This window comes from Aulonocara stuartgranti, assembly GCF_965226115.1.
Source record: "Aulonocara stuartgranti genome assembly, chromosome: 3".
NCBI lineage: Eukaryota > Metazoa > Chordata > Actinopteri > Cichliformes > Cichlidae > Aulonocara > Aulonocara stuartgranti.
The window spans coordinates 32113975-32126169 of NC_138941.1; the positions used below are offsets into that span (position 1 = coordinate 32113975).

A 12195-nucleotide genomic window follows, 5' to 3' on the forward strand; every position below is an offset into this window, starting at 1 on the left:
ACAGGCTGGACATCATTTCCAGGTTCTTCATTGGTGAAGTCCTTCAAAAGCTGTGAGATGGGAGTTTGGTCTGCAGTAGGATTCTTGCTATTATCTTGGGGATATTCACTTGGTTGACTGGTGAAAACACAAAAGAAGTGTAGTAAGGGAGGTGTTAAGATGTAAACCGCATTTGTGTCAATTATTCTATTCCTACAGTATACTACTACAGTACATGATACCACTACTAGCTTGTACTAAACTTAGAACCCAATTGTGCAGAAACGTTGTGGTTTATAATTTTACCGAGTAGGATAAAGTGGGGATGAACAGATTAAGATCTTTTACATACATTAATTTAAGTATGACAGTTAGAATAAGAGACCAAATCAACATGCAACAGAAAGACTTTGATATATTCACCTTGGAGGGATGCCTTCTGCAGATAGCTTTATTTGCTCTATCCGTTGTAGCTTTGCTTTCTGTCTTCTGTTGAACACATCCAGTCTCATTTTTGTTCTCCTTTTCTCTGGAGATGAAACGTAGTTAAAAATAGATGGAATAAAGTCTGGACTCAATGGATTATCGTTCTTTCTGCCCACAAAATAAACATAAACATTTCAGTATTTCTACTTTAGAGCTTGCTAACTTAGAAAGCACGACAGGAAGCCCACAATGCATGCAACTATGTGGTTTTGCACTCATCAGAAACCACAATGATAGTCTAGTAAATAATGAAAATACTTATGTTAGAAAGCTTGTATTTGGTAATTTACCCGATATGAAATGATCGCGGGTTATCCCCAGAAACACTTCCGTTGTGTTTTTTCCTATTTGTGTTTTCGTTTTTCCTATTTCCGTTGTGTTGGACTAAGACTGTTTTTTTGAAGACAGATTTCCTGTACAATTTTGGAGAGTAAGACATACATATGGAAAGTTATGTATAATCCGGATTATACATAAACATGTCAGATTTGTGAATCTGGAACATGTCAGATTCACAAAGGTCACAATCACAGAGGTTTGTTTGCTGTTTTTCAACAAACTTCTAAAGTGAAACCTGAAAATCTGAAAAGTGACAATTACAAACTCTTGAGTAAATCAAGTGAATACTTTTCTGGATGTCCATTTCTTAAACAATGTCTTGTAAAACACTGCCACCCAGTGGTGAAGTAAAAAAAAAAATGTTGCAAATTCTGATTACAGTTAGTTTCTTTAACATTAGTTCAAGTTTTGTGGCTGATCACTGTGAAGTGTATCCTTTCGCCAAGCAACACGGTCAGAATAACCTCATTACTTCCACCCCGCTGCGCGCATGGATATCTTCATTAAAAGTGCTGCGGTGTCAGGTGTTCGGCTGTCTAGTTATTTGATCGCAAACTCGAGTCCACCGAAGCAGCGTGGGGAGATGGCGTCGCGGCGGACGAAAAACACAAGAAGCGTGCAGAGTAAAGAAGAGCTGAGCCGGGAAATGCGGCGCAGCAAGCTGGCTCTATTCATCCAACAGTTTGAGAAAGAAGGTGAGGTGCAGCCTCGCTGCAGCCGCACCCACGTAAAGCTTCATACTTCATTTCTGACGTCCATTCATTTTTCCTTACAGCCCAAGAGCGCGTAAACGAGATGGAGGCCAAAATGGAGAACACGCTGGCCACAGTGGAAAAAGTATTCAAAGTGGAGCTGATGAAGATGCCTCCTTCTCTTCAAAACACCCTCATAGGGGATTTAATAAGCGGTGAGTCCTCTGTGATTTTTGTTATTTTTGAGCGTCTTACATGAACAACAACTACCGACTGTTTTCTCTTGTAGAGGAGGAATTCGCCAGTGAGGAATCAATAGCCAGTAAGGTGAGTTGGGTTTCTGGTTATAATCTGCTGTCTATATTTTTATTGTTTTTATTAATCATATGTTGTACTTGGACCTTTTGCAGAATGAGTGTGGTGAGGTACCCCAGCCCCGCAAACAGATAACCAGTAAAAGAGGTGAAATCAAACTACATTTTTCCATTTTGTCCAGTGAGGTTAACAATTGATCTTGTCATAGGTAAAGACACAAACCTCAATCTCTCCAAGTTATTTTGGGTTTGTTTAGCTGCCATTATTTATACTCGTATTTTTGCAGCTAAACCCACTGATTCACCAGACCAGTCTGCCCCAACCCACAGGGTCTCATCCAAAACCTCAAAGGTAGGTGATGCAGCAGGTGTATTTGCACAGGCATGGCTGTCACTGTGATTTTAAACTTTCCAGTCCTCATTAAAAAAAAAAACCCCACGATCTCTGGGGAATAAAAGCAATCGTTTACATTTCTTTATTTTCTGTCTTCTTGTTTTGTGTCTTTGTGTTTAGGGAGTGAAGGAGACTAAAAGGACGAGGACATTAGTTTGTAGTAACAGCACTGGAAATCTCATGTAAGGATTAGGCTCAAAGTCACATAGTGCATGGTTATTTACTGCTCTGAACCCGATCAAGGCCTGATCCAGTGTTAGTTGAACTGGTTTTCTTCTTAACTGGTATGTTTGTCATTACTTCCACCTGCCAAGAGTTCTCAAAGATTTCTAGATACCCAGGAGGTAATGACATCAATGGAGCTCATTAGTTTGTGAACAGTTTAGATCATCAGAGGAAAATGACATATAGTAGGATATATTGACTCTTTGATGGTACCACCTTGGTAACATACCAAGACCCCCAAGAGAACCCCTGACTGAATTTTTGTTGGTCACCAGCGTCAGTCTGAGCAGGTCATAAAACCCTCGCTAAGCACTTTTAAACATGGGGTTGGCCATTGCTGCTTTTTAGTTGGCATGGAAAAAACCACTTGTTCTACACGGGGAGTGGAGTATGCAAACAACCAGGTAAAATGAAAGGCCGTTCAGCTGTAACACCAGCACTCTAATTGCAGCAGACCCTCCTCAGTCATAACCAAGAGAACTCGCCGCTTGGCAAGTTGCAAGACCAACGACCTGTCCCCGCTGAGCCAGTCCAGACTTAAACTCAGGTCTGTTTGACGCCTTTGTTCGATCAGAAACATGTACTGCATATGTTTTGTTTCTGGCTAAAACTATTTATTTTATTTTTTAATACTCTAAACTGTGAAGTTTAGCTCCTACGTTGTTTTTAAATAGTTGGCGAGTACAAATACTGTCAGCTCTCATTAAAATGCACTGATGTGAGTTCTGTGTTGACCCGCAGGTCTGTGGTCTCTGCTGGTGATCTGCACTGTTCTACAGCAGGCTCTACTGCACATATCGCTGTAACCACAGCACAGGGGCTGGTACTTTTTTTTTTTTTTTCTTTCTCTACATTTCAGAGTCAAACTTGGCCTAAAACTAAGGAGTTTGTCCTTGTTCTTGAGTTCAGTGTATGGAGTCAGATTTTTGAATAAAGTGTTCCTTATGTGAGCTGAGGTCCTGTGGTTTAACAGATTCTAGACATTGATGTTTTTCACAAGTCAAGTGTTTCTCTTCATAGATGGTGAGCTTTTCTGAAGAGACTAAAGATGACATTAACTGGGACATGCTGGATGACGTGGCGCGGTGCCAGATTAAGAAGCTCTCGGTAGGAGAAGGCCCACTTCATTACAAACTGTACATAGAAACTCCATTTGAAACTGTTATTTCACTTTTCAGAGTCTGATAGATTATCTGTCACAGCGGAGTGGCTGCGACAGATGACCGAAGAAACCCAAATATCCCCGTGTCCAGGATGTCTGTCCAGATGGAGCTCAGAAACACATTTAACTTCAAGAAGTTTCTATTATACGTGTTCAGCTGAACAGTGTATTTACAATGCATTTGTGTGGGTTTTAAAACTAATAATAAAAGATTAAGTGTTAATTCATGACTAAGTGCCAAATTATTTGTATGATGGTATTTCAAATGTGCAGCTGAGGTGTTAGTTTGTTTTTCCTTAAATGTACCACGTGGAGCAAATGTTGTGTAATAGAAACCAAATGGGGACCAGTGTTATTGGGTAATTAACCTATTTAGGAATGTCTTTAAATGCCATCAGTGTACAGGTTAAACTGAAGGTAGTATGGGCTAGCCCCTGCCTAGGTAATGGCTTACACACATTTCATGATAGTAAAACTAAAAGCAAGTATTAGTCCCCAATAACTTGATGCAAACTCTGAACAGATTTCACACGTTTATACTGAAGCAAGCACAGGTTTATTGTTCTAGATAAATGATTTGTATGATAATTGTGGAGAATGAAATTGCGCAATTAAAGTTCAATATTCTCAAGTTAATAAAATGTACTTTCTTGGTACTGTGGAATTACATTTCAGGTTCTGTGCTAATACAGTTGAGATTTTAAAAAATATAAAGTAAAAGTTTGCATACAAAGCTGTCAAATATTGCCACAAAATTCAGAATATTAAGCTTTAAATTGTAATGGATCACTACAGGGATTCCATCTCCACCTCCATGGGCTCCTCCCTCTGTCCCTGTGTAGAAGAGCTGGAGGATGTGGTGTAGGTGCTGCTGTCTTCAGATGCTGGTATGGGAGTGGGCTCGGGAGCCATCCGTGGATAGAAAGGTCCCACCAGCCAGTTGAGTGGCGTGTTGTTGATCAGATAATCCATGACGTTGTCCAGGGACTCTTTCATTTTGCTCAGCTGAACTCTGCTGCTGGTCAACCCTGTGTCTGGCAGGTCTCCCAGCGCCTTAGCTTTGCTGAAGTTGGCGTACACCTGTGAGGCAGAGTAGCCGAGGGACAGCGCCTCCTGCTGGATGTGGTTGGGGAGACCCTGCAGGCTGGAGACGAGGACAAGGCAGGTGGTCTGAAGCTGCTGGGTGAGGGAACGCGCTAGGGTCAAAGTGCGGGACTCAATTACCTGCATAGATGGAGAGGAACAGATCTGAATTAATTTGCATTATTTTCCCACTTTAATTCAATAAGATAAGTGCTGTGTACTCTATCATAAGTGAATCTTATGGATAATATTTTATCTCAATGTAAATCTTTACCTCTGCCTCATGACAGTTCTCCTGGTTTGGACTACTGGACTTCCATGCAACCAGGGAATTCAACTTCTTGTTCACCATCTGGTTAGCACTGTCAATGTTCTTTCTGCCAACCTCAATCTGAAGAAAAACACAGGAAACGTTTTTTTTTTTTTAAGTCCAAAAGCAGTGAAAGGACAGAATGGCTCTATCATCTGGATAATAAAATGAACCAATATTGGCATGATGACTGATGCTGGCAAACAGTGTGGCATTTACTGATGTCAGTGAATGTGTTGTGTCATCGCTTTTTAAGGGTTAAATATTCAAAAATGGTCTAAATACTGTATATGTGACTTTAAAACATACTGGGTGTTTGTATAACGAACATTCCTTTGATATCCAGGAATAAAAGAGTAAATGTCATAACCTCCCCTCCAAAAAACAAAAAGTCCCTTCCTGTGAATCTTGTTCCTTGCTCATTATGTTAGAGAGAGCGTGCGTGTGTGTGGAGGAGGCCCACCAGGTCAACAGTGGAGTTCAGCTCAGAAATGAACTCCATGCAGCGCTGCTTGCGATCTCGTATCTGGACCATGGCTCTGCTGTACGCTCTCTTGCGGAGCTTGGTGGAGAGAGAGCCCAGGCGGACGTAGTAGTTCGGCTCCTTGTTGTCAAAGCTTTTCACAGTTTTTGCCTCCAGCTCTGTTATAAGGCAGGGAAACATGGAAAATCCCAGTCAAACAACAAACTATATAAAGTTGTCTTGTTTTTTTTGTTTTTCTTAAAACCTAAAGTGTGGACAAGTGTAAAAACATTAGTTGTACTTGTTCAGACCGTGAGAAGAGATCAGTTGAAAGAATCCTAGTATCAAGACTGTTTCATAAGCCTCAAAACACCACAGCTCAGCCTGATCAGCTCTTTTTATATGAAGGCACTAATGCAAATTTACACACATAATGTGATCCGGTCAGCTTTTCTGGAAACTGGACCACTAACTGAACTTTGTCACATCTTGTCACACACACAAGCTTAATCTCGCTAGCTTTTATTTGTATTCTGTTTATCTGAAAAACAAACTGGAGACAAATCCACCTTTTAAATTATATGTAAAAAGTAAATCATTAGAAGTATTTCCTTAAATATTTAAAGAAAAATCTATAGAGGCATTTTTTTCTTTGTCTTTTGATTCCACTCACCCAGCTCAGCCTCAGTCATAGGTAAGTACTGCTCCACCAGACTCTCGGATGTACTCAGGGCTGTGTCGACTCCGCTGCTGATGAGCCGTGCCACTCTGCTCTCCAGTACAGTGCTCACGCTGCCGTTGACGACAGATTTGGTCTTGTCCACCCCACCGTGCACCGCGCCCCTGGTTTTCTCCACAACACTGGTCAGAGTGTCTGAGACTGTGCCCGTCACGACATCTTTAGCAGTGGTTACTACATCCTTGGCATTGGACACAATCTGGGGAGATCCACATGCATTTTTATTTTAGTGATTGCAGCAAAGGATGAGTTTAAAGTTTGTGAGGAAACAGCAATTGTGAAAAATGGGACAAAGGTCACGGCTGATAACCAAGGAGATTAGCACATTTCACATTGTGAAATTGAGCTTGCTGATGAATCAATGCATACCTGCTCAGAGGGCTGGTGAAGAATCGGCAGGGTTTTCTCAATCTTGTCCAAACCTTTACAGGCAAGATCATTGGCCATGGCAACTATAGAAGAAAAAACAAAAGAATGCTTAAGATTAAATAAAGTAAGTAAATGTTGCTTAAAAGTAAAACAAGTATAAAATCTAAACCGTATCAGAAGCTATGATGCTTATTTCTGCCTGATTATAATAAGTGGGTGAAAGGTCGCAATGCCTCAACGGCCTGACTTGAAAAGACAAAGCGTGACTCAGTTTAATCATCCCTGCAGTTTCACTCTGACCTCCTCCCACCTCTAATACCACGCCTACAGACGGATGAATGGTTCTTACTCTGAGGCTCCAGCTTGTCGATGATGGGTGAAGCAGTGGTGAGAGCCACTGAGGTGATGGTGCGGACTCCTTGCTCCGCGGCCTCACACACAGTCTTGATGTACGGGTGGTTGTCCTTTGTGCTGGAGTACACACTGGACACCAAGCCATAGGTGGAGCTGATCAGAGGAAGGCTGGCGACCCTCTCCACCACACTCTGTAAAGCCAACAGAAAGAAAACAGTTAACGTATAAGTCTCCGAACTCCTTTAAACATTACGGAGTGCTATTTTGTGACGGGCTATCGGCGTAAACCCATGGTTTTAAAATTGTAAACCACGTAAGACATTTGAAAGCATAGTTTCACGAAATGTACTTAAAACTACAGTACCTGAGGGCAAAAACTAACTCACCTGAGTTGGAATAACTTCAGCGGTTGCCATTTCTGTCCAGATAAACCTGCAGACAAAGAAAATGCGATTTAGTTCAAGAAAACAACAAACACGTAGAATCACGACATTTTACAGCAGATAAACTGGAGGTTGTTACTTCCGTATTAGGTTCTTTAAAGTTTCTCATAGTTAGCTACATAATAATAAACGCTCAAGTGAACCTTCTACCGATAGAAAGGCAATGCAACTGTATTAAACAGCAGTTAAAACACATAATGAAACAGATACCAGTGGACACTTACCGAGTAACTTAACTATTTCCAAACGGTCAATGAGCTGACTGATACTGCGCGAGCAGGCTGTGGCGGTTTTTATGCGCAGCAGCTATCGCGAGATCTAGCCAAGCGCTGTGACGTAGCGTCGCTACTGCTTGTAGGGCAAAGGTAAACGGGGTAAAAGTTTGGTCGGGGAATTCCTCTGAAATCAGCTGTCACATGAGCAGGCGGTGACACAGTTCAGCCCATGGTTTCATCTCCTTTCAGCAGCCATTCAAGTTCAGTGACGACACTTTTTTAAAATGTACATATTTTTAATACAACAGCAGAAACAGTGGCTCCAAAGCTGTGAGTAGTCTACACTGAATATGGCTGCACTTCTTTACCATGGGTCCTAGGAAAAGGAAATACATGAAAGCCTCTTCACCTTTTCCCCTACAGTCTCCAAGTACAATACACAAATGACAACGTACTGCCTTTTAAATTATATTTTGTATAAATCATCATAACAGTCAGTGGTCCAGAAGGCTGTTGTTCCTGGTAGTTTGTGGTAATTTAAAAAAATCCAAACTGTTTGGTTTGGTCATGTGAATCCTTTAAATATAATACCAACTGCAACATTACAGGTAAAACTGTCATTTTAAAAATATTATTTGGCCCCTCTACGATTCCCTATTATATTACATGATATTTTGCTTTAGCGGTTACGCTTCCCAGCAAACGTCTATTTAATTAATCATTTCCAATTATCACAAAGCCAACCTGATGAAAAATATTGTAGCTGTTGGCTTTTGGAGACCCTTTGGGGTCTGAGTGCAGTAAATCAGTCTTGCGCAGGCTCAGACTTGGCACGTTTTTCGGGATCTATGTGAGCCGGCTTGATTAGCTCAAACCCACATCATCTACATGGGACCTGCAACAGTTCACCAATGCACTGAGATTAAAGGAAAATAATTGGCAATACAGCATGAAATATGGCCAAATGAGTCCACACACACACACACCTAAGTATCATTATGTTTCATGCAGTAAATAAATGTTTGTATTTTGTTGTTGAAAGCAAAACATTATCTTATCATTCAGTGTGGGGACAGTAACTACTGGCAGAAGCCTGAAGGGACAAACAGGATTTCAGTTTGTGGAGTTAGAGTGTATATACAAACCACACAATGCACGTTTGAGTTAAATATTAAAAAACTGAGGCCATTTTCACAGCAGACTGGTTTTTGTCACCACATGGGAAAAACTAGTGTTCCTAATGTTCATCAGCTGTTTGTTAGTGTGATGCTACATAAACCCCCCAAATTGTAAGTCATTTCACAGTTTCACAGTCTTAATTACCCAGTGATTGTTAAAATGAAGATTGAGTTGAAGTTTTAAAAAAAAGTCACTCCAGGGCCTTTTTAATTCACCGTCAAAGTATTTTCTCACAATGCAGGGAGGCCAGCTGTATATTTGCTCTCATGCAACATCTAAGAAAGATTAGGGGATTTCTTAAAAATGACTGCAAGACATTTGACCCACACGTAACCTCTCTTAATTGATTTCTGACTGTTGTAAAGGCTTGAACAGTGCCGTACGTCAGTGGTCTACCAGCAGATAAACAGGCCTGCGTTTGCCAGTCGCTCATCGGAGCCAGATGTGTGGCTCTGGTTCGGATCTGCTTGCCAGTGTCAATGCTTATTTCTATTTTGGTACGTGTTATTAAAATGTGAATTGAGTGCTAATGCAGTTTTGTTGGATGCAACACATTTGGAGGCCAGATGAGGAAACATGGGCTTAGCTCAGATTCCTCTGCTGGTTAATACACTGGGACCCTGGATTCAGCAGATGGACCCGTGGGGCCTATTTATCAGCCTTCATGCATTTTAAATGGACCCATATGATCAAATAAATGTTGGCTACAGGAAACAGCAAGATTCTGCATAAAGGACAATAAGATCAAAGCTTTACAGAATAACTATATAAGAAAAACTGAATAACTGACAATCTATTGAAAATGTGTCACACGTTGGGTTTAGTTGCACACTCCCACCTACATTCAGATACCACGTTGCACTGGACATTGATCGGATCATTTTTAACTGAACACGTCATGTTCAGGTGATTGCCCAATTTTATGGCACTCAAAGTACAACCAAGAATAATCAGCGTGACATGATGAAATCTATACTTAAGGTTTGCGGAGGTGTAATCTTTGGCTCACTGTGATGTTATAGCATGTAAAGGTGCATTAGTTCAAAGGAAATGAGGTAATGCTGTATCCAAATGAATTAAATGCTCATCACCAGCATCAGAACACTGTTTGAATTATTATGTTTGTTGGATGATTTATTTTTTTAAGAAAACCCAAAATCTACACTTTTTAAAAAGTACAGTTTACTCATGGAGTGTACCACTCTGTTTATTTAGAATAAAATGTATTACACAAAAAAACAATGCACTTAATATTTTGTGCACAATTAGTTTCTGCTACTGTAGTATAATAATCATATTTCCCATATCTACTATAAAAATGATTTTCAGTTTCTTATGGAGTAATTTTATTTTGAAAGTCATCTTGAGTATTAGGAGTCATACTCTTTTGTGAGGATACTTGCTTGGATGCTTTATCTGAAATACTGAGTCTTTAAAGTCCCAGTTCAGCTGAGCAGGATGTTCACACATTACTGCCAGCTTGTCTAATTCAGAATGCAGGGTTATTCTGGTTCAATGTCCTAACTTTACCCCTTTAAAAAAATCCCCTGACTCTCTTGCAGGCTTGAAGGGGAAACTGTCCACTCTCAGTACAGACAGGATTTCACAACAGAAGCGCCTCATGTTGGAAATGTTGATGAAATGTTCAAGGAAGATGGAAAGAGAGTGTGAATGAAGTGACGCTGAAACTCGAGGAGCAAACTGCTCCTAGTAAATAGTAACAGGAAGTGAATGTTTGTGACCATGTGCCTGCTTTTTGCCTTTGATCTGGTAACAGCTTCTCTGCTGTTCTTCATGGATAAGAAAAAGAGCAGCTAGATGGTGAAACTTGGACACAACTAAGTGGCCGGACAATAATCCCAAACATACATGAAAACTGCTTTTGGGATGGCTAAAGAAAACTCACATCTAGCTTTGGGAACAGTCTTCCCACAGCCCAAAGCTCAATCCTATTTAAAATTTGTGGACTACGTTTAAAAGCCGGGTCTGAGCCAGTAAAACAATCAATTTAAATGAACTCTACCAATTCAGCCAAGAATCCAGCTATAATTTTTCTAGAAACTTGTCGATTGCTACCAAATATCTGGGTGAGATGCAACTTGTTGAGGTGTATGTATCACCCTGCATGTATACTTTCGGTCCTGTGTGGATTAGAGAAAATCCAAAATAACTTCAAACTTTTGTACTCAGATCTTGTATTTTATAAGTCATTTAACATGTATGCATATGTATCATCCCAATTCCATGGAAAATAATATAATTAAAATCCCCAAATTACCATGTGATTTATCCCCATTCCTGACACGACTCTAGTATCTCACACTTGATGGTACTTACAGGTTAAACCCACTAGATGGCACCAATGTAGGCAAAATTAACACTCAAACTAAACACTGTGGTGCTTCTGTTTCTTGCCTTTCCCCAAATTGTTTCAATGTTTAGTTTACTGTACTTTATTTAGTTTTACACATAATTTCTGTGGGCTAAAGTCCCTTTTTTGGTTTGGGAGAACCCCGCCCCCCAATTCCTGGCCAAAACAGTGATGGACCTGCTGTGATGTGGCACCATAAGCACCAGAATTCTGTACTCATATTTTGGATGAATTGATGGATGGACCATCCATCCATCCATCCATCCATCCATCCATCCATCCATCCATCCATCCATCCATCCATCCATCCATCCATCCATCCATCCATCTTCTTCTGCTTATCAGGAAGTACAATTAGATGAATACATATTAGCCATTTGAAACCCCAGGTATGCAACAGACATGTTGATAGCTTGAGAGGGAAGAGCTGGTAATGAGCCGAGTCTGCTGCTTCTCTCAGCTGACATGAAAAGAACGATCACTTGTGGCAGAGAGGGGACAGAGTCTGGCAGGAGGAGACTGGAGATCCTCACATGGGATCCCTCTATTGTGCCCTCAGAGACAGGTAGGGCTGCGGGCAGCATGCCAAGACTCCTGGCTGGGTAACAGATACCTGTGGGCTACTGGGAAAGTGTCACACCTCCAGATCACACACAGCTAGCGGCGCTGCGTGAAGAAAAGAGGGAGAGTGGGTGAACTTTAATGCTCTTTAGATCACAAGGGAAAGAGGCAGAGATGGTGCTTTAAAGCAAAGGAGAAAGGAAGTGACATGTCTTTGGTGTAGTGGTATGCTTTGGTTCACTCTACACTCGAGCACAGCAGCCAATTTAAATACACCTTCTGCCAGACAGTGCCAGCCAATAGGTGTCTGCTGCTGTCAGTCAGACAGTGCACTGTGGGTTCTTTAAATACATATTGCAAGCTTTGAATTTCAAATGACTGAGTTCCCCGGGGTGACCCGTAAACACCTTGTTTTTAATGCCTTGTTTTTAATGCATGTTTTGCCCCTATAGTGACTGTGCTCATTTTTACTCCCCAGGTACACTTTGGAATTTGATATTAATTATTCTTTTCTGTG

At 40.9% G+C, this 12195-nt stretch overlaps 2 protein-coding genes across 4 annotated transcripts; one reads left to right on the forward strand and one right to left on the reverse strand.

Annotated features, from left to right (window-relative positions):
• Positions 1-1195: 1195 nt before the first annotated feature.
• Positions 1196-3831, forward strand: cdca9 (cell division cycle associated 9). Of its 3 annotated transcripts, none has more exons than XM_082528968.1 (10): positions 1196-1499; positions 1580-1711; positions 1786-1823; positions 1907-1958; positions 2098-2162; positions 2325-2386; positions 2884-2976; positions 3171-3252; positions 3450-3536; positions 3608-3831. In XM_082528968.1, the coding sequence occupies exons 1-10, from the start codon at positions 1295-1297 to the stop codon at positions 3650-3652; spliced, it is 861 nt and encodes a 286-aa protein (XP_082385094.1). In that variant the 5' UTR covers positions 1196-1294; the 3' UTR covers positions 3653-3831. The 3 variants fall into 3 exon arrangements, with proteins under 3 accessions (XP_082385094.1, XP_082385095.1, XP_082385093.1); XM_082528969.1 differs by having other exon boundaries at positions 1198-1499; positions 2881-2976; positions 3632-3830; XM_082528967.1 differs by having other exon boundaries at positions 1198-1499; positions 2881-2976; positions 3608-3829.
• Positions 3832-4124: 293 nt separating this feature from the next.
• On the reverse strand, positions 4125-7661 carry plin2 (perilipin 2). The gene is made up of 8 exons (XM_082528966.1): positions 7577-7661; positions 7296-7341; positions 6905-7100; positions 6556-6638; positions 6121-6385; positions 5448-5626; positions 4949-5065; positions 4125-4815 (listed from the first exon to the last, which is right to left on the reverse strand). The coding sequence occupies exons 2-8, from the start codon at positions 7323-7325 to the stop codon at positions 4381-4383; spliced, it is 1305 nt and encodes a 434-aa protein (XP_082385092.1). The 5' UTR covers positions 7326-7341; positions 7577-7661; the 3' UTR covers positions 4125-4380.
• Between the last annotated feature and the right edge of the window lie 4534 nt (positions 7662-12195).

What these genes read in the sequence shown, in the direction of transcription:
- plin2 (XM_082528966.1), bottom strand. Translation starts at nt 7,325, where the DNA reads ATGGCAACCGCTGAAGTTATTCCAACTCAG. An exon ending in CTGAAGTTATTCCAACTCAG is followed by an intron (nt 7,101 to 7,295) that starts GTGAGTTAGTTT and finishes TTGGCTTTACAG; the next exon opens with AGTGTGGTGGAGAGGGTCGC. An exon ending in AGAACTGTCATGAGGCAGAG is followed by an intron (nt 4,816 to 4,948) that starts GTAAAGATTTAC and finishes CCATCTATGCAG; the next exon opens with GTAATTGAGTCCCGCACTTT.
- cdca9 (XM_082528967.1), top strand. Translation starts at nt 1,295, where the DNA reads ATGGATATCTTCATTAAAAGTGCTGCGGTGTCAGGTGTTCGGCTGTCT. An exon ending in CAGTCCAGACTTAAACTCAG is followed by an intron (nt 2,977 to 3,170) that starts GTCTGTTTGACG and finishes GTTGACCCGCAG; the next exon opens with GTCTGTGGTCTCTGCTGGTG. An exon ending in TAACCACAGCACAGGGGCTG is followed by an intron (nt 3,253 to 3,449) that starts GTACTTTTTTTT and finishes TTCTCTTCATAG; the next exon opens with ATGGTGAGCTTTTCTGAAGA.